The 23,197-nt window shown below is 41.6% G+C and overlaps 1 protein-coding gene across 1 annotated transcript in view; it reads right to left on the reverse strand.

The window, feature by feature from the left end:
* Positions 1-1,062: 1,062 nt before the first annotated feature.
* CFAP46 (cilia and flagella associated protein 46) overlaps positions 1,063-23,197 on the reverse strand; it is a 257,741-nt gene continuing 235,606 nt past the window's right edge. The window contains exons 56-60 of the mRNA XM_073546509.1: positions 22,427-22,539; positions 4,068-4,149; positions 3,226-3,362; positions 3,048-3,131; positions 1,063-1,386 (exon numbers count right to left, since the gene is read on the reverse strand). Coding sequence (XP_073402610.1) covers positions 1,262-1,386; positions 3,048-3,131; positions 3,226-3,362; positions 4,068-4,149; positions 22,427-22,539 — 541 coding nt within the window. The 3' untranslated portion in view covers positions 1,063-1,261. The remainder of the gene's footprint in view (positions 1,387-3,047; positions 3,132-3,225; positions 3,363-4,067; positions 4,150-22,426; positions 22,540-23,197) is intronic.

A 23,197-nucleotide genomic window follows, 5' to 3' on the forward strand; every position in this document is an offset into this window, starting at 1 on the left:
CACTGCAGCCACCACCCCCGGTAAGCAATAAGACGCATGGATTATAAGAAGCACCACCATTTTATTAAAAATAAAAAATAAAATTTTCATTATTTTTCTCCTCTAAATTTAGGGTGCGTCTTATAATCTGGAGTGCCTTATAATCCGAAAAATACGGTATTTTTTTTCAGCCAAAGGGGCGTGCAGTCATCCGCCGTTCTTTGTGGGCGCATTCATGAAGACCACACCCATTAGGTTAACAAGGTTTGATTTATATATAGCGAAGATGGTGCTATATCTTGGGAATTGAGAGGCGCAGGAACCAAAAAAACGATGTTGATGGATTCAGGAGAACAGCAGCATTCAAACCAGCTAGAACAATTACATATTAATAGCAAATGACAGGGGTTTTACCAAGACAATAGGTTAACCCCTATCCATAGGACAAGGCATAACTTACTGGTTGCTGGGGGTCCAACCCCATATTATTGCCAACCATCCTAAGATCGAGGCCCGGAATGGAATGGAGGTCATTGGGATCATTTACTATCCTAGGAAAACCCCTTTAAGTAAACAAAATATTCTGTATTAGGAGAATGGGGAGGGATATATTCGAGTTACCATGCTGGAAATACCTGTGACTGAGAAATTAAAGGGAGCACGCTGGGCAAAACTGATGTTTCTAGTGGAGCATGACACAGGTATTAGCTGCTTGGTGCCATTCCACCTCCATAATGACCCCATATGTACATGAACGCTGACTGGCGTTCATCCGTAAGGTTTATTTACTTACCGGATTATATTGTGCAGACCCACTGCAAAAGAAAATCGCTCCACAATATGGCATCTGTATGCAATTTGACACTTAGGGCACCAGAATAGATGAAAGGGAAAGGGTTAACTTCACGTGTCTGTGAATTAATGACTGTGGGTATTATGTAATGATGATATTATCCATTTTCCCCTGAATACACGCGCCGTGCAGTTTGTGGTCAATGCTTCTTCTAACAGATAAAAAGACACAGAACATAGCATTCTGCTTCCATTACATCCCATACATGGCACTGAAGCTGCAAAAAACAATTCATACTCCAGATGAATTTATTTGTTTTGTCTTTTTATGCCCAATTTAGTACTCTGCTATAAATAAAAGCAAATGTGCCAAGTGAATATGAAATTATTGGGTTAGAACAGCAGGAGTTCAGAGCAGAGGAATTATCACATAGAATGACCATTCACAAAAGTAAGGACCTCAACACAATATATTTCTGGGTGAAGGACCTCACATCACAACCATATTGGGTAGGCCGTATAAAACATAGCTGTAAGACGATGGGTCTTCACAAAGAAGTCTTGAGTCACTGGGGCTGTGCGCAGCTTCATCGTGTGTGTCCACAGAGGCGTCTTCTAAAACAGAAAAGGTTACGATACATGAGATCATTTACTGAAAAACAAACACTGCCCCCGATGGCCAGGGAGAACAATTACAGTGAGGCTTTCCTTTTTCCACAGCAGTGGAAAGCTGAGCTCTGATTGGGTAATATGGTAAGATCTTATCTGTGTAGTTCTCATTTATTAAAAGGAATTCGCTAGCAGGTTTTTGTTATGTAATCTGGGGACAGCATGAGGTAGGGGTTAAAACACTGAATTCAGATATGTGTCACTTATCAGGCTGAGTGCAGTTGTTTACTTACAATGAAGGTTTTATCATCAGGACATTATCACTGCCAGACTAGGTCTCATGACTGCTAGACTGACCACGCCCCCTCCTGTGATTAGCAGCTCACTGTCTATAGACAATGTACATAAACAGCCTGGTGTGGATGGGGGCAGCTTTCTGTGCTGTGCTAAATGCTACATTTAAGAACTTTGATTGTGTCACAACTGCTTCACACAGTAAACTAAGTGATACATCATTGTAATCAAGGTCTCGTATCACCATGCTGCTCTCGGATGAGGTAGCAAAAACCTGGTGGCAGATTCCCTTTAACACCGGTGGGCCTTGTTGCCAATAAAACCCAATGAGAGCTCACGTAGATGATGTTGATAAATGAGGCCTGTAAAATAGCATTAAACGCAGCACTGATTTTTATATTGTGATTGGATAACTTATTTATTTACTGAGTGTCTATGTGCTTCATAGAAAATTCCCTCCATATTACAACATTCCCATAGAGGTGAAGTCCTGTGTGGATGTACCCTAAAGTTATTTGCACACAACCTCTTTTTCAGGTTGATTCCGCCTAGAATTAGTCTGAAAAACAGCTGTAAAAAAAAGCAACTTGTCTTTTGTTGCTTCTTTTAATTGCTTCAGGGTTCCGAAACCTTGAACACTTCAAGAAGTAACATGTTCATTCTTTGGCCGGCTTTGTTTGGAAGCCGCCCGCTCTATAGACTTGAAGGTACAGAGCAAAGACAAAGGCAAAACAAGAGGCAAAGCCAGAAAAAAGCCTGCCGGCTATTACTTTGCCTTGGAAAACTAGGTGTGCTCTGTCATCTTAAAGGGGTTGACCACTACTAGGACAACCCATTCATAAATTAAATATTCGTCCCCGATAAAATAATAAAGCCTAGACTCACCTCCTGTGCCGGCTCCGTTCCTGCGGTGTCGGAACTCGCTCTCCCCGGAGCTGTGATGGGGTGTTGTGACACTTGATGCCTGCCGCTCAATAAGCGCGGGTGCCACTTTCTCCATCTTCGGACAAACTGAACAAGAAGAGGAAGTCAGGGATCAGCTGCAGCCCGGACTTCCTCTTCATGTTTAGTTTGTCCGAAGGTGGAGACCGTGACACCAGCGCTAACTGGGCGCCAGGCATCACGTGTCACAACACCCCATCACAGCTCCGGGGAGAGCGAATCCCAACACCGCAGGAACGGTGCTGGCATGGGAGGTGAGTATAGGCTTTGTTATTTTATCGGGGCCGAATATTTAATCTAAGAATGGGTTGTCCTAGTAGTGGCCAGCCCCTTTAAAGATATACCATAAATCAGTAATGAAAACCCCACCCCATTGTTTTGAACAGAGAGTGAGTAATTCAATAAACCTGTGCCGCAGCGGTTATACGTACCCCTAACTTTCATGTCTGTGCTGCTCCCTAGTTTTCGCTGGCTATGTACTGTTTGTCCTGTTGTTTTGCCAAGAGCAAGAAGATCTGTCAAAGTTAAAAAGTAATATTAACAGCAATAATAATTATATACATATATATATATGTAGTGGAAGAGGTGGATATCTATACGATCACTTACACTCTGAAAGGAAGGACAGTCTTTTGGCATTGTGCTCTGGAGGTGTATACCACTGGTTCAGCATCATGGAACGTACGCCCGCCACGCTTAGCATCAGGGCTGTCTCCACTGGTTGCTCCAACCACAAGCGAGATTCACTGGGCAACAGAATATTCGTTACACACAAAAGTTCTATGCTTTTAAGGATGAAAGTAGATACAAGAGCATAACCTAATACATTGATCCAGGAAGGAAAAAACCCTAGGAGGTAGATGCTATTTGCCCCATTTAAGGGAAAACATTTCTTCCCGACTCCATAGACAGCAATCAGACTAGTTCCCTGGATCATCTCCGCATCACAGATTTTAATATCTATATACTGTAATATTATATTTATCACTGCTTGTACAGTAAAGAACCCATAGCCTCAATGCTTGTAGAGTAAAGAATCCATAGTCTCACTGCTTGTACAGTAAAGAACCCATAGTCTCACTGCTTGTACAGTAAAGAATCCATAGTCTCAATGCTTGTAAAGAACCCATAGTCTCACTGCTTGTACAGTAAAGAACCCATAGTCTCAATGCTTGTAGAGTAAAGAATCCATAGTCTCACTGCTTGTACAGTAAAGAACCCACAGTCTCACTGCTTGTACAGTAAAAACCCATAGTCTCAATGCTTGTAGAGTAAAGAACCCATAGTCTCACTGCTTGTACAGTAAAGAACCCATAGTCTCACTGCTTGTACAGTAAAGATTCACAGTCTGTGATGATGATTAAAATGGTCATCTCGGAAAAGGAAGTTAGGAAAATATTTTCCTATTCATGTAAAATCATGTTCATTTTTTAAATACGTAATATTGTTACCTTTTCTGTACATCGAGCATTGATTGCCTTGAAAAGCTGTGACTTGTTCTCACTTGATCGAGAAGAATCATTAGCTGACAATCTAGAAAAGATAAGCCACATCTTTATGTTCAGCAGATCAGATGCCACGATGAGATGCTGAGCTCCTAGAAGCAAGATGGTTGGCATTTTATTATGGGGGAGGATAGAACCTTCATTCCGCACCACTGTGGCATAAATAAATGACTACGACGTTTCTAACTTCTTTGCATATTAATGGTAATGATATGGAGACCTTTGGGGGATTTTTACTCATATGCATGAATTTTGGGCTAAAAATAATTTTTACAATTGCGTTTCATTAAAAATGTTGCACTGTTTGCCTTCTGTAGCCTCCGTGTTGCATTATCTATTACTGGCTGCAGATTGGGTAAACTGAAAATCTATTAGTGAGCTCGTTCTGAAGGGGAGTTTACAACTCGTTTGTATATCTTTTAGTCCAGATTCATACGGTCCATATATACAGACCGTGCCCAGATCAGACCATCCGCCACGTCACGTGCTTGATATAAACCCATGAAGCGATTTGCTCAAGTTGCAAGACACGATGGTCAGGCTTACTCTTTCACTGTAAGGAAGGTCAGCGTTTCCATAGATGAATGAACCGTTCTTACTGAGCTTCTCCCGCGAGTTAGAAGTGCTGCTTGACAATTCGCTAATTTCAAACATAATCCCTGCTGGGACCCCCAGTGATCAGCTGTCACTTATGGGGGGTAAAAAAATGGTAGTAAGTCTTCATTTTTCCTGCAGGACCCAGATCGATCATGAGGGTTTTGTGCCAGTGTGAAATGAAGCGATAGTGCCCACGTGTGACCACCAATCCATTAGAAGGGGTTTCCACTACACTAGTCTTCGGATAGGTCATCAATATAGGATCGGTGGTGGCCTGACATCTGGACCCCTTTGTATCAGCTGTTATCAGTTATGGAAGCCTAGATGTAAACGGTGTACAGAGCAGAAATGCCGATTAGTCGGAGGTGGAAACAGCCGACTGGTGGGGGGGTACCGGGTACCGGACAAAGAATAGGTCACTAATATCATTGTCAGAATAGGTCATCAACATCATCATAGTGGAATTTGGAAAACCCCTTTATTTGTATGTGTTTAGGCGAGTGGTGGATCACCACTGCTCCCATAGATATAGAATTGAGTAACGGCCATGCATGAGTATTACCACTCCAATCATATGGGGGATGCGGGACCCTCGCTCTCGGGCCCAGCGGGTGAGCCAGCAATCACATCTCCACCATCATACATGCATTTCCTGTGGTTTGGTGCTAAATATTATTTGTGAGATAACCCCTTTACCAATTACACAGCGCCCAATCAAATCATTAGGTTGCCAGTGTAATGCAGTCAGGACACGTCCACCGGAGCGAGAGCTGCTCTTGGTAACCTCTCTCAACCAAGACCAAGAGATGACAATCCCTCACTATCACCCCGTTAATATATACTATATGCAGGATTTTTTTTTTTTTTACACACTGTGAAATGTGAATGATCAATGGAGAAAGTCTGATACAGCGATTCCTTCAGCTGCTGCATTGTGACTGAACGTCCAGTCCAGGTTAATGGATCCCACCTCGCTGTTCGGTAAGGTCATGTCGTCCGAGATCAGGATAATACATCACTTTAATTCATCCTGAATGTAATCGCTATCACACGGACGTGTCTGGATACATGGATGCTACAGCTCCCCTGGGTCCTTGTGATTCATTCTCCTTACTGGTATTAATATAAGCGCCTTCTGTATGAAATCGTTAGAAAATATTATTTATAAATATAGTAGGAAAGCAGAAGGTAAGTTCCTGGATGGTAGATATGTGTTGGCAATGCAAGCTGTACCAGTAACACTAGGTTACTGAGAGGGTTTACTGTAATGTGACTGGATTTTGGTTCTGGGTTTTTTGAGTAAACAAAAGAACCTGGCTGGGAAATGTTGATCCTATGATCAAGTCTGGGGTTTACTGGCCTATTAGCATCGGCTGGGTTAGTTCATCAGAGTGGAGTGTTTGAGACTGGAGAAAGGAAAAGCTGCTGGTTAATCTGCTCTTCAAAGAGAGGTGTGCTTGAGCCAAACAGCCGTGTTTGTTTGGTGAACACGTTTAATACAAGTGTGAGCTGCTGCTGGTAATCCCAAGGTTGGTGAGGCGCCTACATTTATGTGGCTTTATTCTGCCTGAAGAAAAGGACTGTTTATGTTATCTAGTGATACTGAAATAAGGCCGTTTTTCATTTTGGAGCTGTAAAGTTTATGATAGACAACAAACTACATGCTGCTTTGATATAAAAACCCTGTGCCACATGGCTAGCATGGAGCAAAAACTCTACAATATACATATATTATTTTTTTGCTGTCTGAGGCTAGCTTCACACTAGCGTTTTTTGCGCTGCGCCTCGTGCGCATACCAAACGCATGCAAAAAACGCATAATGCGGTTTGCATGCGTTTGCTGTTTTTTGCGCATGCGATGTAACCATTTTGTCACCATCTTAACTAAAAAAACGCATGCAATTTTAAACGCATGCGTGTGCATGTCCTAGCGCACGCGTGCGTTTCAATAGACTGTAATGCTGTTTTTTGCGCATTCCGTGCGCATGCATTTTTTGAGACAGGTCGGACAGACCAAAAATGCAACAGGTAGCGTCCGGCGCGCCTAGGCGCACACTACAAAAAACGCATGCGCACGAAAATGCATATGAACGCGTGCATGCGCTAGACCATGCGCACCCATGTTAAAGATAGGGGAGCAATGCGCATGCGCACGATAGCGCACGAGGCGCAGCTCTAAAAAAACACAAGTGTGAAACCAGCCTGAAATCTGTTCTTTCTGTATGGCTAAATGACTAGACCAATCTGCCCCAAATTTGGCAAACAGGTAAATCAAGCACTTTGGACAGTTTTAAACGTTTCAGCTCATTAGGACCTACGGTTTTCAAGATTTTCATGAGGAAAAAAACACAAATGCAAATATTAATTTACATCCAAATGACTGGACCAATCTGATGTAAATTTGGCATATTGCTAATTCAGGCACTTCAAAACTTTCTGTTCTTGAGTCTCTAATGATCTACTAACAGCTAAATCTAATGGTCACTACTCCCTGCTGATTCCCCTGGATCTCTCTGCAGCATTCGACACTGTGGATCATCAGCTCCTCCTCACTATGCACCATTCTCTCCTGGTTCCCCTCCTACCTCTCTGACCGCTCTTTCACTGTATCTTTTGCTGGCTCCTCCTCCTCTCCTCCTTACTGTCGGAGTTCCTCAAGGATCAGTCCTAAGCCCCTTCCTCTTCTCCTTGTTTGTCCAATAGGGACAGTATACAATCAGTAGATTGGGTTTCCAGTACCATCTCTATGCTGATGACACCCAATTATACACCTCTACTCCTGACATCACCCCTGCATTATTATAAAACACCAGTGATTATCCTACCGCTGTCTCCAACATCATGTCCTCCCTCTATCTGAAACTGAACCTGTGAAAAACCAAACTCCTTGTGTTTCCTCCCTCTACTAACCTACCTATGCCCGACATTGCCATCTCTGTGTGTGGTTCCACCATTACTCCCCAGCAACATGCCCTCTGTCTTGGGGTCATACTTGATTCTGAGTTTTCATTCACCCCCCACATCCGATCACTGGCTCGATCTTGTTATCAGCAACTCAAAAACATTTCTAGAATTCGACCTTTTCTTACTTTCGACTCTGCAAAACTCTTACTGTAGCTCTTAATCATTCTTGTCTGGACTATTGTAACTCTCTACTAATCGGTCTCCCTCTTACAAAACTCTCCCCTCTCCAATCTGTCTTGAATGCTGCAGCCAGGATCATATTCCTCACCAACCGTTACACCGATGCCTCTACACTGTGCCAGTCATTACACTGGTTACCCATCCACTCCAGAGTTTGAAATAAACTTATCACTCTCACCCACAAAGCGCTCCATGATTCGGCACCACCCTACATCTCCTCCCTCGTCTCAGCCTACCACCCTACTTGTGCCCTCCGTTCTGCTAATGACCTAAGATTAACATCCTCAATATGCCCTAAAAATGCATTTCTTCAGACTTGCCTATCGCCTCAACATATTTATCTGACTTTCCCTGTGTTGTCCATTCAAAATTTTCTATAAAACCAGGATCCTCGTATCATCTGTTCTCACACGCTTTATGTATTTAATAGTCCTCTGTGTCTGTTCTTTTACACATACTTGTTGGTAACCGGTTCATGCAGCATTACATGAACACGCGATTCTTACATTATGGCTGGACCGTACAATACAAGGAACTGTTACCATCTACCTTCCATGTCTACCTCTTTCCTCAAAAATTGTAAGCTCGCGAGCAGGGCCCTCATTCCTATTGGTATCTGTTTTGATCTATGTGATTATTGTTATGCTGTAATGTCTTTTGTCTGTACAAGTCCCCTCTGTAATGTAAAGTGCTGCAGAATATGTTGGCGCTATAGAAATAAAATTATTATTATATTCACTAGAAAAATGGGACACAAAAGCAAAATGATTGGACCAATCTTCCCCCGAATTTGCCTCTGGCACTTCAGTAGGTTTTACACCAGGTTTCAGCTCTCTGAGATCAACTGTTATTGATATATTTGATAAAAATGTAATACAAAAGCATTCTTGAGATATTTGACAAAAAAACGGAAAGATAGAACAAACATTAATTTACAGTCAAGCGTCCGCGCTTATCTGCCCCAAATTTGCCACTCAGGTAAATCAGGCACTTCAGAAGGTTTTACACGGGTTCTCATCTCTCTAGGACTGATATTTTGGCTTCATATCAGTAGCAAACAAGGTTTTTAACCACCCAAACAAACAGGTAAACCAAACACAAAGCTAAAGCTTGATGAACATCCATCATTTACACAAGTAGGGAATAAATGTTATTAGACAGATCTTCTACAAGGAGCTATGACTGATCGCACACAGCACAACTGACTGCAGGACATCACTTCTCTGCCTAAGACCGCACTTGATGGCTGAATGGTAACATAGTAACATAGTTTTGAAGGCTGAAGGAAGACCTTATCTCCATCTAGTTCAGCCTATTTTTAGTGCAGCTGTTCTGCATTGTTGATCCTGGGGAAGGCAAAAAACCCACAGAGTAGAAGCCAATTTTCTCCATAGGGAAAAAAATTCCTTCCCGGCTCCTAAGCTGGGTCAACCATCTACCTATAATATTCTGTTATTCGTAACCTTCTATACTGTTACTCACAAGAACAGCATCCATTCCTTTCTTAAATTCATTCAGCGAGTTGGCCATCACCACTTAGTCAGGAAGAGAATTCCAGAGCCTCACTGCTCTTACCGGGAAGAACCCTCTTCTATGCTGGTGCAGAAATTGTCTTTCCTCCAAACGAAGAGAATGCCCCCTTGTTCTTGTCACAGTCCTTGGTACAAACAGTTCATTGGAGAGATCTCTGTATTGCCCTCTGATATACTTGTACATATATATTAAGTCTCCCCTAAGTCTTCTCTTTTCTAGAGTAAACAGACCTAATTTTGATAACCTTTCTGGGTATTGTAGTGAACCAACTCCATTTATCATTTTAGTAGCCCGCCTTTGAACCCTTTCAAGTTCAGTAATGTCTTTCTTGAGCACCGGCGTCCAAAATTGCACACAATACTCCAAGTGTGGTCTGACGAGTGATTTGTACAGAGGGAGAATTATGTTTTCATCTCGTGTCCCCAGACCTCTTCTAATGCATCCCATGACCCTATTTGCTTTGGTGGCAGCTGCCTGACACTTGGCACTCCAATTTAGCTTCTTATTGACTAAGAGGCCCAGTCTTTTTCCATGTCTGATTTCCCCAGCAGTTTCCCATTTAGTAAGTAATTGTAGCATCTGTTTCTCCTTCCCATGTGCATAACCTTACACTTATCTGTGTTAAACCTCATTTGCCATTTTTCAGCCCAATTCTCCAATTTACTCAAATCTGTCTGTAGTTGCAAACTGTCCTCCTTTGTGTTAACTACCTTACATAGTTTTGTATCATCTGCAAATACTGATATTTTACTGTGTAAGCCATCCACTAGATCATTAATAACTATATTAAATAGTAGGGGGCCCAATACAGAACCCTGTGGTACCCCACTAGTAACCCTGGCCCAAACCAATGGTTGCAACTTGTCCTCTGTTCCCAATCAAGGCATCATGGTGTCCTCTGAAAGTGACACCATTTGAGTTTCGGTGCTGATGCAAGGTATATTGGCATTCAATATAGTCAATGACTAAGTAGGAATACAGGGTTTCCCATTCCCTAACTGATTGAAAGTGTTAAAATTACGTTTCAAGAAAAGGTAATTTTGCACAGTTTTAATAAAAAATTATTTGGAGGTGGCACTGCTCCGTTTGTCCCATTCTGCACACCACAGCATAGCCCAAACCAGTGCGGTAACAATCTAGGTGGCAGTGGTTGAAACCATGACCAGCTTTATTTCTGGGCCAGAACCATTTTCAACTGGACATGCTTCCTCTGACACACATCCAATTGAAAGTTACTGCGAAACAAAGAGCCACAGACCCCCTGCCCCAGGCTAACCTTGCAAGCCACCGATATATCAAAAGTCTGTAAATGTAAAATAAAATTAGCATCCCACCACAGGAGGCACAATGACAGTACTGCACTGTGCTGCATCTGCTGGAAGAATGAAGAGAATGACAGAGCCGATTGTTGAAGGGACAGGTGAGAGGCAGCGTTGATTTTTAAATTCCTGATGACATCATTGTTTATATTATCTCTGTATTGTGACATTGCTGTGTGTATTATCTCTGTAATGTGACATTGCTGTGTGTATTATCTCTGTAATGTGACATCACTGTGTGTATTATTTCTGTACTGTGAGATCAGTTTGTGTATTATCTCTAATGTGACATTGCTGTGTGTATTATCTCTGTAATGTGACATCACTGTGTGTATTATCTCTGTAATGTGACATCACTGTGTGTATTATCTCTGTAATGTGACATTGCTGTGTGTATTATCTCTGTAATGTGACATTGCTGTGTGTATTATCTCTGTAATGTGACATTGCTGTGTGTATTATCTCAGTAATATGACATTGCTGTGTGTATTATCTCTAATGTGACCTCACTGTGTGTATTATCTCTGTAGTGTGACATCACTGTGTGTATTATCTCTGTACTGTGACATCAATGTGTGTATTATCTCTGTACTGTGACATCAATGTGTGTATTATCTCTAATGTGACATTGCTGTGTGTATTATCTCTGTAATGTGACATTGCTGTGTGTATTATCTCTGTAATGTGACATCGCTGTGTGTATTATCTCTGTAATGTGACATCACTGTGTATTATCTCTGTAATGTGACATTGCTGTGTGTATTATCTCTGTATTGTGACATTGCTGTGTGTATTTTCAGTAATGTGACCTCACTGTGTATTATCTCTGTAATGTGACATTGCTGTGTGTACTATCTCTGTATTGTGACCTCACTGTGTATTATCTCTGTAATGTGACATTGCTGTGTATATTATCTCTATATTGTGACATTGCTGTGTGTATTATCTCAGTAATGTGACATCACTGTGTTATATAAACCCAACTTAATGATGCTGTCATGCAGTGATCTGATAACACCACCAGAGTGACCGAATAACACCACTATATTCTGACTATATAATGTTGCCATAGAGTGACTGAACAATACTATAATATAGTTACCATATAATACATTGAGCAAATAACACTGTTTAATATTGACCATATAATATTACCATACATTAGATGAATAATGCTACTACATAGTGACAGTAAATACCACCATATAGTGACTGAATAACATTGTCATACAGTGACAGAATTAAGAATCACCTTGCAGAAACAAAAATATTAATCTATACAGTCCGTCCCTCCGAGCAAAGATTGGAGCTGTGCGATACATGAGAGGATGCAGTTACATTGGGAGCCTGTGGTCCTATTTGCGGATGTTATTTGCTTAGTTATGTGAATGGTTTAAAAAAAATACAGATGCCGTATACTCTGGTCATTTAGCAAAATGCTGTAGACAAAACTGGTGCAAAGTAAGAATAGAGCAGTCGATTACGGAAACAGATCAGATTCCAGATCCCAACATTGCAGATTGCAACATTGCAGATCCCAACATTCCAGAACCCAACATTCCAGAACCCAACATTCCAGAACCCAACTGTCACGGTCCTGTCAGCGCCGGCGTGCAGCCACCACTGAGCAGGGACTCACCCACACTGCAGGGTGGCCCGGGGTCAGATACGGCTGGGAAGCTCAGGCAAACAGGACCTGGAGACGCTGAAGTTAGCAAGCAGTGAAGGACTACGGTCATGTGACTGCAAGGGGCGGGGCTTAGCATCCTGCTGCCAGAGATTGGCAGGACACAACTACAGGAATGCTCAGGTCAAACAAATGGGGGTCATACACAGAGATAGCAGTACAGTACCAGGGATGAGACAGAACAGATAGTCGGGGTCAGGCAGCGGTCAAAGCCAAACAGACATAGAAGGTACCAAGCAGAATCCAACAAGCAGTATCCAGAGAACAGACCGAGTCGAAACCAAAGTATCAGGAAAACAAGAACACAGCACAAACACTCTCAGGGGTCAACACACTCTGCCAAGGGTGAAAGTATAACTGACGGGGACTGGAGCTTCCTGAAGCCATAAGAAGCCTTCCCAGAACCAAGGAGATGCCACAATCATAAGCCCCAGGTGTGCAGGTAAGAGCCTGCACTGAGATCATAACATTTAACCCCAGAAGTGCAGGTCCACCAGCACTGGTTCCAGACATTAACCCCAAGCATGTGGGTCCAACCCGCACTGGGATCATGACACCAACATTCCAGACCTCTTTTATTTACAATGTTACAGACAATAACAGCACTTTTACTTGACAATTGTTTACATAAACTATGAATATGTTGCGCTATCAGCATGTGTTTAATGATGTGTGGGTAAAAGGACCGTAAATGATGACTGTAAATGATAATGATGCACGAAAGGAACAGTAGAATGACAGATTCATCATGACTACAAATGACTGTCTCATATAATTTACAGTCAGATTTTGTTACTTGCTGGAACAATTCTCAGCGTTTTGCTAGTGGCCAATGCTTTCCGTACAAACATTTATGACAAGCCATAATATCTCATTCTGCAAAATATTGATCCTTGAACTGCAATAACTCAGAAATGACGCTTTGGATAGAGACGATGTGTTGCTTTGTTTTCATCAAAGCTTAGAGGTCTTTTCAAAAAAATACGTGGCCCCGCACTTCATCAATAATAAACAGTCTCCGTCAGTCACTTTGAAGCGCAGGTTAAAAAGAAAATAATGCAAAGAAAAAAACAATTTGGTACATGACATTTGCGCACACGGTAGCAGAGCATTATATGTTATGCAGTACTATACGTTTTATTTGAAATTTCACTGTTGCATTGGGACCTTACCAGACTATTGGGGGGAATAGCAAGACTAACAATTCCATTATATATAACATTTGGAAATGTTTTCCTTTAGGTCAAATGTAAGAATGAGGCAATTCAGATTCAGGATGAGATGATGATCAGATTGCCTTCGTTGGGGAATGGTGCCATAAATGAACCGACTCCTTACAGCAAAGTAGAGCAATCAGAATTACTAATATCCCCCCATCACTTTAGAAGTTTTCAGAACATAAAGACGTCCGAAGTTCTCATACAATAGCACTCGCACCGGTGAACGTCTATGGGGCTCTTCACGTGTCTGATTTTCATCAGAATCTATGGGTCCGTGAAAAAATTGGGCCACAGTCCCCTGACATCTAAGTGTGGTCAAATTTTCATGGACTGTCAGAATGGAGAATATTTTAAAAACTGAAGACACTCTGATCAAATCCTGATCAAAATAATCGGTGCGCTTTTCTTGTACGTGGAAAATACTGACATGTGAATGAGGTCTCATGTATACAGTAGTGATTTTCTCATACAAGAAAATAGGACCAAGTTTCCTCAGTATTTTTGATCAGATTTTCATCAGATTTTCTCTGAAAACTTAAAAAAAAAAAAAATTTCCCTGTTGTGAATTCTCTTGATCTGACTTCTGAGTCGGGGCTCCCTCTGGTGGTTACTGTGGATAGTGGAGCTGGCCAGGTTGATAGAAGTCTGTCACCTGACGATGATTGGAAGTCAGGGGTTACTGATTGGGAGGATATAAGTGAGTAGGATTCTCTCAGTTGCTGCTGCTTAGTTTTTTCCTGTGCATTCTGAGGGCTGCTGTCTCCTGCCTGATCCTGCATTTTTCAGTTAAGTTGTTCATTTGCTAATCCTTTGAATCTTATCTGGTTTTGCCTCTTTCTGCTTTGCTGCGAGGGTTCAGCGTGCTCCCTGCTGGGGCAGTGCTGGACCCCGCTCCATATGTTGCAGCTTGTGTCAGTTTGTTTAGTCCCCTGTTATATTAGTCTCTTTTGCTGCCAGTTCACACCAGAATGCTGATATAGTGGGGGAGAGGTCGTGAGACCTCAGTGTTTTTTGTACATCAGACGTGTTGGATTTTTTAGGGTTTTTGCGTGATTGCAGACGGTGTCTTTCCTTTCCTATCCTATCTAGACAGTTTGGGCCCCATCATTTGTTCAGTCTATTTTCTGTCTGTGTTTGTGACTCATCTTGTCTCACCGACAATATATGTTTGGGGGCTATCTATTTCTTTGGGGTTCTTCTCCGGGGCAGTTTAGATTTCATCTTTCTTGCTTTAGGCTTAGTTAGTTCTCCGGCTGTGCCAAGGCGTCTAGGGCATCGTAGGTACGCCCCACGGCTACTGATAGCTGTGTTGTTAGGATTAGGGGTCTGCAATCTGCTAAGTTACCAACCTTTCTGGTATCCTGGTGGCCTAGCCTATTGCGCTCTCCTCCTCGGTGATCTATTCATAACATTTCTCCATCTTCTCCGATCCATCAGTCAGTGAAAATCAGAAAGCACACGGATGGAGGGATCTATTTGTGGTCCAATTTTTTCAGGGACCCATAAACTTTCACTGCCGAGTTTGATCTGACAATTGGATCAACATTAGACATGCATTGAATGCATTACTGGAAAAATTGTGCATATAGAGGAAAATTATGTGCATACAAACAAAATGAACATGAAAAAAATTAAAAAACATTAGCAGGTGGTTGGCTGGTGTTCATAGGAGATCATGATTTCTGCTATACCTACTATGTATAGCACAGGTGATCGGATGATCACTGTTTCAAGTCTCCTACGGGTAATAATAAATAATGTAAAAAAAAGTTTTTCAAAATACCGTATTTTTCGGATTATAAGACGCTCCGGATTATAAGACGCACCCCAAATTTTGAAGAGAAAAATAATTTTTAAAAAAAATAAAATGGTGGTGCTTCTTATGATCCATTACGTCTTATTGCTTACCGGGGGTGGTGGCTGTGGTGAAGCGGGGTCGCTGCTGGAGGAGGCAGGTGTAGAGTGATGCTGCAGGCCACAGGCTGGGGTGAGGGTATGTTCAGATGTGTGGCAACCGCTGCAGGGGTCTCTGCTGCTGGGTGGGGGTCTCCAGTGTCGAGGCGGGGGTCTCCGCTGATGGGCGGGGGTCTCCGGTGCTGGGGTCGCTGCTGCTGGGGCGGGGGTCTCCGCTGCAGGGGCGGGGCACCCCCTCATCCCAGCCTGCAGCATTGGTGCCGGTATGGTATATACGCATTATAAGAAGCACCCCCATTCCCCCAAAAATTTTTTGGGAAAAAAAGTGTGTCTCATAATCTGTAAAATAAGGTATCTATCTATCTATCTATCTATCTATCTATCTATATATATAAACCCACAAAAGTTCAAATCACCCCCTTTTGCCCCATTGAAAAAAGATACACATATGGCTAGTGAAAGTATTCACCCCCTTTGCATTTTTCATGTTTTGCTACCTCACAATCTAGAATTTCCGTTTTTTTGAGGGTTTACATCAGTTCATGTAAAGAACATGCCTGCAACTGTGAACATTTGGTTTTCTTTTTGCTGAACGTGTGAAGATTGCCTTAGATGGTTTTGCTCAAGAATAACCCTGTATTTTGCACGATCCATCTTGCCCTCAACTTGGATTGTTTTCCCTGTATCTGCTGCCTAAATATATTTCCACAGCATGATGCTGCCACCACCATGTCTCACTGTGGGGATGGTGTTCCTGGGTTGCTTAGCTGTGTTGGTTTGGTGCCAGAGCTAGCGTTTACCTTTGCGGCCAAAATGTTTAATTTTTGTCTCATCTGACCACAACACTCTCCTCCATACATTTGGGGAGTCTCTAACCTGTCTTTTGACAAATTTAAAACAAGCACTACAGTTTTTGTGTGTAACTAAAGGCTTTTTCAGCCCATTCTTCCATAAAGGCTACATCTATGAAGTACAGCTTATTGCTGTCATATGGACAGATACTCCAGTCTCTGATTGGGAACTCTGCAGCTCCTTCAGGGTGTCTGTGTTACTTCTCTGAATAATGCCCTCGTTGCCCAGGCTGAGGGTTTTGGTGGGCAGCCTTCTCTTGGCAGGTTTGTTGTGGTACCATGTTCTTTCCATTTGATAATGGAGTTAATGTTGCTCCGGGGAATCATCAGAGATTGGGATATTTTTCTACAGTATAACCCAACTCTGACTTGTTCTTCTGAACAACTTTGTCCCTGACTTGTTTGGAGATCTCTTTGTTCTTCATGGTGTTATTAGGTTAGTGGTGCCTCTTGTTAATGGTGTTGCAGCCTCTGTGGCCTTTCAGAAAAGGTAACGTGTATATACTGACAGACATGTGACACTTAGATTGCACACAGGGGACGTCCTGTCACTAAGCATGTGACTTATGAAGATAATTGCTTGCACCAGAAATTTTTAGGTGCTTCATCGGAAAAGGGGTGAATACATATGCATGTTCCAATTTTTAGCTATTTGATCCTATACATTTAATTTATGCTTATATTTTTTCGCTTCACTTCACAAACTTAGACTATTTAGGGCTGAAGGATCAAACACAAATCGGATTACAAAAATATTTAAACACAGGTTGTAATGCAGGGGTGTGGAATATTTTTTCTGCCAAGAGCCATTTGGATATTTCTACCATCCTTCGGGGGCCGTACAAATTGCGCCCTAACTCCACCCACAATATACCATACCTCCTGATGGTACCACTGATGTGCGGACATAATCTTTCATAGCACGTGCCTCAGCGTTCAGTAGTGAATGGAACAGGCGTGTGCTCTCAGAGCAAGAAGAAATAAATGGGCCGGCGACCGACAAAGTATAGCTGCCGGTCCAATCAAAGGGAATCTGCCCGGGGCCTGGATAAAAGGTCATCAAGGCCCATAAACAGCCTGAGGTTCAACAACCATGTTGTAATGTAACAAAATAGCTAAAAAAGCAAGAGGGTGAATACTTTCGCAAGCCACTGAGTTTGGTCTCGCTGCGTTTAAAAATGCCTGATCTATAAAAATATAAAATAAATTAATCCGATTGGTAAATGGTGTAAAGAGAAAAGAATCGAAACACCACAATTGCTGTTTTTTGGCTGCTGCAACACTGCAATAAAATGCACTTAAATAGAAAAATACTATACAAGTATACAAGTTTGGTAACTGCATACTCGCACTGACCTGGAGAATCATATTGCCAGGTCAGTTTTACCATATAGTGAAGACGGTAAATAAAAGAAGCAAAAAACAATTGTGGAATTGCACTTTTTTTTTTTTTTTGCAATTTCACTGTATTTTGATTTTTTTCCCAGCTTTCCAGTACACTATATGGTAAACTGAATGGTGTCATTCAAAAGTACAACCCATCCCACAAAAAAAAACCCATCGTATGTCTTATATTGACGTAAGGATAAAAAAAAAGTTATGGCTCTTGGAACCAGGGGGGGAAAAAAAAACACGAAAATATACGGAAAATGGCCATGGCTTGAAGGGGTTAATGGGCCCAGGGAGCGATAGAAACAGTGTCTCATCTGCAGACAAAACGTGAAGACTGCAATCATTCAGCATTCTCTCTCCACCATTCGATGCTGGTTCCATCCGACCGGCGGCAGAAGCAGAATTTACTACGATGGAGAGGAGCCTGTTTGCGAGGTGACCCCAATTAATAGGGGGTTGTCCGGCAGTGGACAAGCACGTAACAGTTATCCAAGACAGGATATTTTTATGAGATCTAATCCTGGATGATTTTCTTTCAATAAGACCCTATCGGCTCTTCTGGAAACGGCACAGGTTGCTGGAGGGGACTTGGTATAAATTTAGCTTGGAGACCCAGATGCTTCAGGTTATGCCTCTGGCAGCAACACTAATCAAGCCATTTAGTTAACAGGATGGATGGACAAAACAGTTAATGGGTTAAATTATCCTAATCTTTTAAGTGATATAAAGGGGTTACCAATTTTGGACAAAGCCTTTTAATTTGAAGGGTCTCCCCATTACAGGATGCTCCCCCTTTAGAACCCCCAGCAGTAATATATGGAGGAAACTAGCAGCAAGTGTTTAAAGGGGCACTCCCATCTCCAAGCTCCCAGCCTAAGCGTAAAAATAAAAATATTAGCAAATACCTACAATTAGAAATGTATTATAGCTCCTCTGATTAGCTATGCCACGTACCCCATGTACAGGGCAGTGCAGTAGCTTAGGTATTCATGGTTACGACCACTTAGGCTAGGGTCACATCGCGTTGGTGTCATCCGTTTAACGTATGCATTAAACGAAAGCGCTAACGCTGATGTCATTTTTGTCTTTGAGCGATTGCGCTAACGCATGGTAGCATTGCATTAGCAATAGAGGTCTATGCGAAGCGAACGCGTCCGTTAGCTGTGCGTTAGACCTATCGCACCCAAAAATGTGGTAGATTGCGTTCGAAGGTGTGTCACAAAGTAACGCATCACCACTAACGCATGCCGATTTGGACATGCGTTAGGATGCGTTACCATAATAGATGCCAATAGGATAACGCATCCGTTACATAGCGTTAGTGCCGCTTAGTAACGGATGCGTTAAACGGATGGCACTAACGCGATGTGAACCCAGCCTTATAGTGACCGTTAGTTAGTTGTTAGTGGTCATAACCATGGACATCTAAGCTACTGCAATGCCCTGCACATGGGGTAAGCAACATAGTGAATTAGAAGAACTACACTACATTTTAAATTGGCAATATTTGCTAATATTAAAATTATTACACCTACTACAGATAGGATATTGGAGATGGGAATACTCCTTTATCCCCTTTCTGACCTTTGATGTACTATTCCGTCCATGTGCCCTGGGCCTTAATGACCATGGACGGAATAGTACGTCATACGGGAGCACGGCTGAACGCGGCTGGGTGTCAGCTGATTCTCACGGAGCGCTTCCGGCACTTTAATCCCCAGTACACTGCAATAAAACACGTTCCGGGAGCAGGCAGAGGGGCTTGTCAGCTCTGACAGCCTCTTGGATCGGAGACTCCGCGGCATGACGCGGGGTCCCGATCGCTACCATGGTAACCTGATGTCGTCATGACGACATCCGGGTTACCAGAGCTCAGAGACTTCCTGTCACGCGCAGTGCATGTCAGGAAGTCTCAGAGGTTAGTGAGATATTACATGCAGCGCTGACAGCTTATATGGCATGCACATCTGCATGCTATAGAAGCGATCAGCCTGCACAAAATGAGTGTCCCATAGTGGGACAAGGTGTAAAACATAGAATGAAATGAAATTTTTTTTTTTAAATAATTGTAAAAATATAAAAAAATAAGAAGAAAATCAATATTTATTCAATCATTAAATCAATATTTGAATAAAAAAAATCTAAGCAATAAAAGTACACATATTTAATATCACCACGTCCGTAACGACCCGACCTATAAAACTGTCCCACTAGTTTACACCTTTAGTGAATACCATTAAAAAAAAAAAAAAACAAGGCAAAAAAACAATGCTTTATCATCATACCACTGAACAAAAAGTGGAATAACACGTGATCAAAAAGACTGATATAAATAATCGTGGTACCGCTGAAAACGACATCTTGTCCTGCAAAAAACAAGCTGCCATACAGCGTCATCAGCAGAAAAATAAATAAGTTATAGTTCTCAGAATGAAGCGATGAAAAAATAATAATTTTTTTCTTTAAAATAGTTTGTATAAAAGCACCAAAACATAAAAAAATGATATAAATGAGGTATCGCTGTAATCGTACTGACCCAAAGAATAAAACTGCTTTATCCGTTTTACCACACGCGGAACGGTATAAACGTCCACCCCAAAAGAAATTCATGAATTGCTGGTTTTTGTTCATTCTGCCTCCCAAAAATTGGAATAAAAAGAGATCAAAAATGTCATGTGCCCGAAAATGGTACCAATAAAAATGTCAACTCGTCTCGCAAAAAAACAAGACCTTACATGACTCTGTTGGCCAAAATATGGAAAAATTACAGCTCTCAAAATTTGGTGATGCAAAAACTATTATTTGCAATAAAAAGCATCTATTAGTGTGTGACAGTTGCCAAACATAAAAACCCGCTATAAATAATAAATTAAACCCCCCTTTATCACCCCCCTAGTTAGGGAAAAATAATAAAATAAAAAAATGTATTTATTTCCATTTTCCCATTAGGGTTGGGTTTAGGGTTGGGGCTAAAGTTAAGGCTAGTGTTGGGGCTAAAGTTAGGGTTAGGGGTGTGTTAGGGTTAGATTTGTGGTTAGGGTTATGGTTACTGTTGGGATTAGGGTTAGGGGTGTGTTGGGATTAGGGTTGGAGTTAGAATTGGGGGGTTTCCACTGTTTAGGCACATCAGGGGCTCTCCAAACGCGACATGCATCTGATCTCAATTCCAGCCAATTCGTTGTTGAAAAAGTCAAACGGTGCTCATTCCCTTCCGAGCTCTTCCATGCGCCCAAACAGTGGTTTACCCCCACATATGGGATATCAGCATACTCAGGACAAATTGTACAACAACTTTTTGGGTCCAATTTCTCCTGTTACCCTTGGGAAAATAAAAAATTGGGGGGCAAAAAGATAATTTTTGTGAAAAAAAATATGATTTTTTATTTTTATGGTTCTACATTATAAACTTCTGTAAAGCACTTGGGGGTTCAAAGTGCTCACCACACATCTAGATAAGTTCCTTAGGGGGTCTACTTTCCAAAATGATGTCACTTGTGGAGGGTTTCCACTGTTTAGGCATATCAGGGGCTCTCCAAACGTGACAATTTTGCATTGAAAAGTCAAACGGCGCTCCTTCCCTTCCGAGATCTGCCATACGCCCAAACAGTGATTTACTTGCATATATGGGGTATCAGCTTACTCAGGACAAATTGTACAACAACTTTTGGGGTCCAATTTCTCCTGTTACCCTTGGTAAAATAAAACAAATTGGATCTGAAGTTAATTTTTTGTGAAGAAAAAAGTTAAATGTTAATTTTTGTAAACATTGCAAAAATTCTGACTGAGCACTCCGCCCTTCACCATGCTGTGATTTTAATTCCATCCAATCACATTTGGTTCCGACCTTCCTATAAATACAGGCTTTACCAAGTTATTAGCCATAGGTAAGTGTTCACACTAGGCAGTCAGGTCAGGGACCCATTCAACGAGATCACCTTGACGTTGGTGAATGGGCTCACATTTTTTTCCCAAATGTTGTGCTAAGTATCTCATGTTTTTCCTAAATTTCAAAAGCTATTACGCTATTCACACTTCTTGTATTTCACATTGATATGCCTTAATGCAATTGAGTGCAAACATTTCTTCATTTTGAATGTTATTTATTAACTATTTTGTGTGACATATTTATCTGTTTTAAGGGCATAAAAATTCAAAGTTGGAAAATTTTCAAAATTTTCGCCAAATTTCCGTTTTTTTCACAAATAAACGCAAGTCATATCAAATACATTTTACTACTATCATAAAGTACAATATGTCATGAAAAAACATTGTCAGAATCACCGGGATCCATGGAAGCGTTCCAGAGTTATTACGTTATAAAGGGACTGTGGTTAGAATTGTAAAAATTAGCCTTGTCATTAACATGCAAATCACCCTTGGGGGTAAAGGGGTTAAGTTGCGGTAACACAATGTTAGGAGAGGTGGAGTATTGGACAATGCCCGTTCAAGTCAATGGCCTGTCTACGTTATGTGTGGGCATTATATGTCCTCCATTGTTAAAGAACGCGCCTCTTCAAAATATACATATTCATACGATGGCCAGGCTATATGGCCAAGCTATTTGGCCAGGCTATACGACAAGTCCTCATGGAGCCGTCATGGCTGGTAGCTCTGAACATACAGGACAAGAAGCATATTTCATCCTCACCTGTAAAATCCATAGCCAGGAACTTGTCTAGTAAAACATGTGCTAAAAGCCTCTCTGTCCCATAGAAGATGAAAGCACTGCAACTCGTCATCAGGCTTTCCCACTCTGCATGGCTGAAAGACAAAGAATAAGAGGTAACGTATGAGATACTCCTTGAGAACACATTTATAGGGGGTAACGTATGAGATTCCCCTTGAGAACACATTTATAGGGGGTAACGTATGAGATTCTCCTTGAGAACACATTTATAGAGGGTAACGTATGAGATTCTCCTTGAGAACACATTTATAGAGGGTAACGTAAGAGATTCCCCTTGAGAACACATTTATAGAGGGTAACGTATGAGATTCTCCTTGAGAACACATTTATAGAGGGTAACGTATGAGATTCCCCTTGAGAACACATTTATAGAGGGTAACGTATGAGATTCTCCTTGAGAACACATTTATAGAGGGTAACGTATGAGATTCTCCTTGAGAACACATTTATAGAGGGTAACGTATGAGATTCTCCTTGAGAACACATTTATAGAGGGTAACGTATGAGATTCTCCTTGAGAACACATTTATAGAGGGTAACGTAAGAGATTCCCCTTGAGAACACATTTATAGAGGGTAACGTATGAGATTCTCCTTGAGAACACATTTATAGGGGGTAACGTATGAGATTCCCCTTGAGAACACATTTATAGAGGGTAACGTATGAGATTCCCCTTGAGAACACATTTATAGAGGGTAACGTATGAGATTCTCCTTGAGAACACATTTATAG

This window comes from Dendrobates tinctorius, unplaced genomic scaffold (assembly GCF_039654945.1).
Source record: "Dendrobates tinctorius isolate UK_male_01 unplaced genomic scaffold, ASM3965494v1 ptg000147l, whole genome shotgun sequence".
Taxonomy (NCBI): Eukaryota; Metazoa; Chordata; class Amphibia; order Anura; family Dendrobatidae; genus Dendrobates; species Dendrobates tinctorius.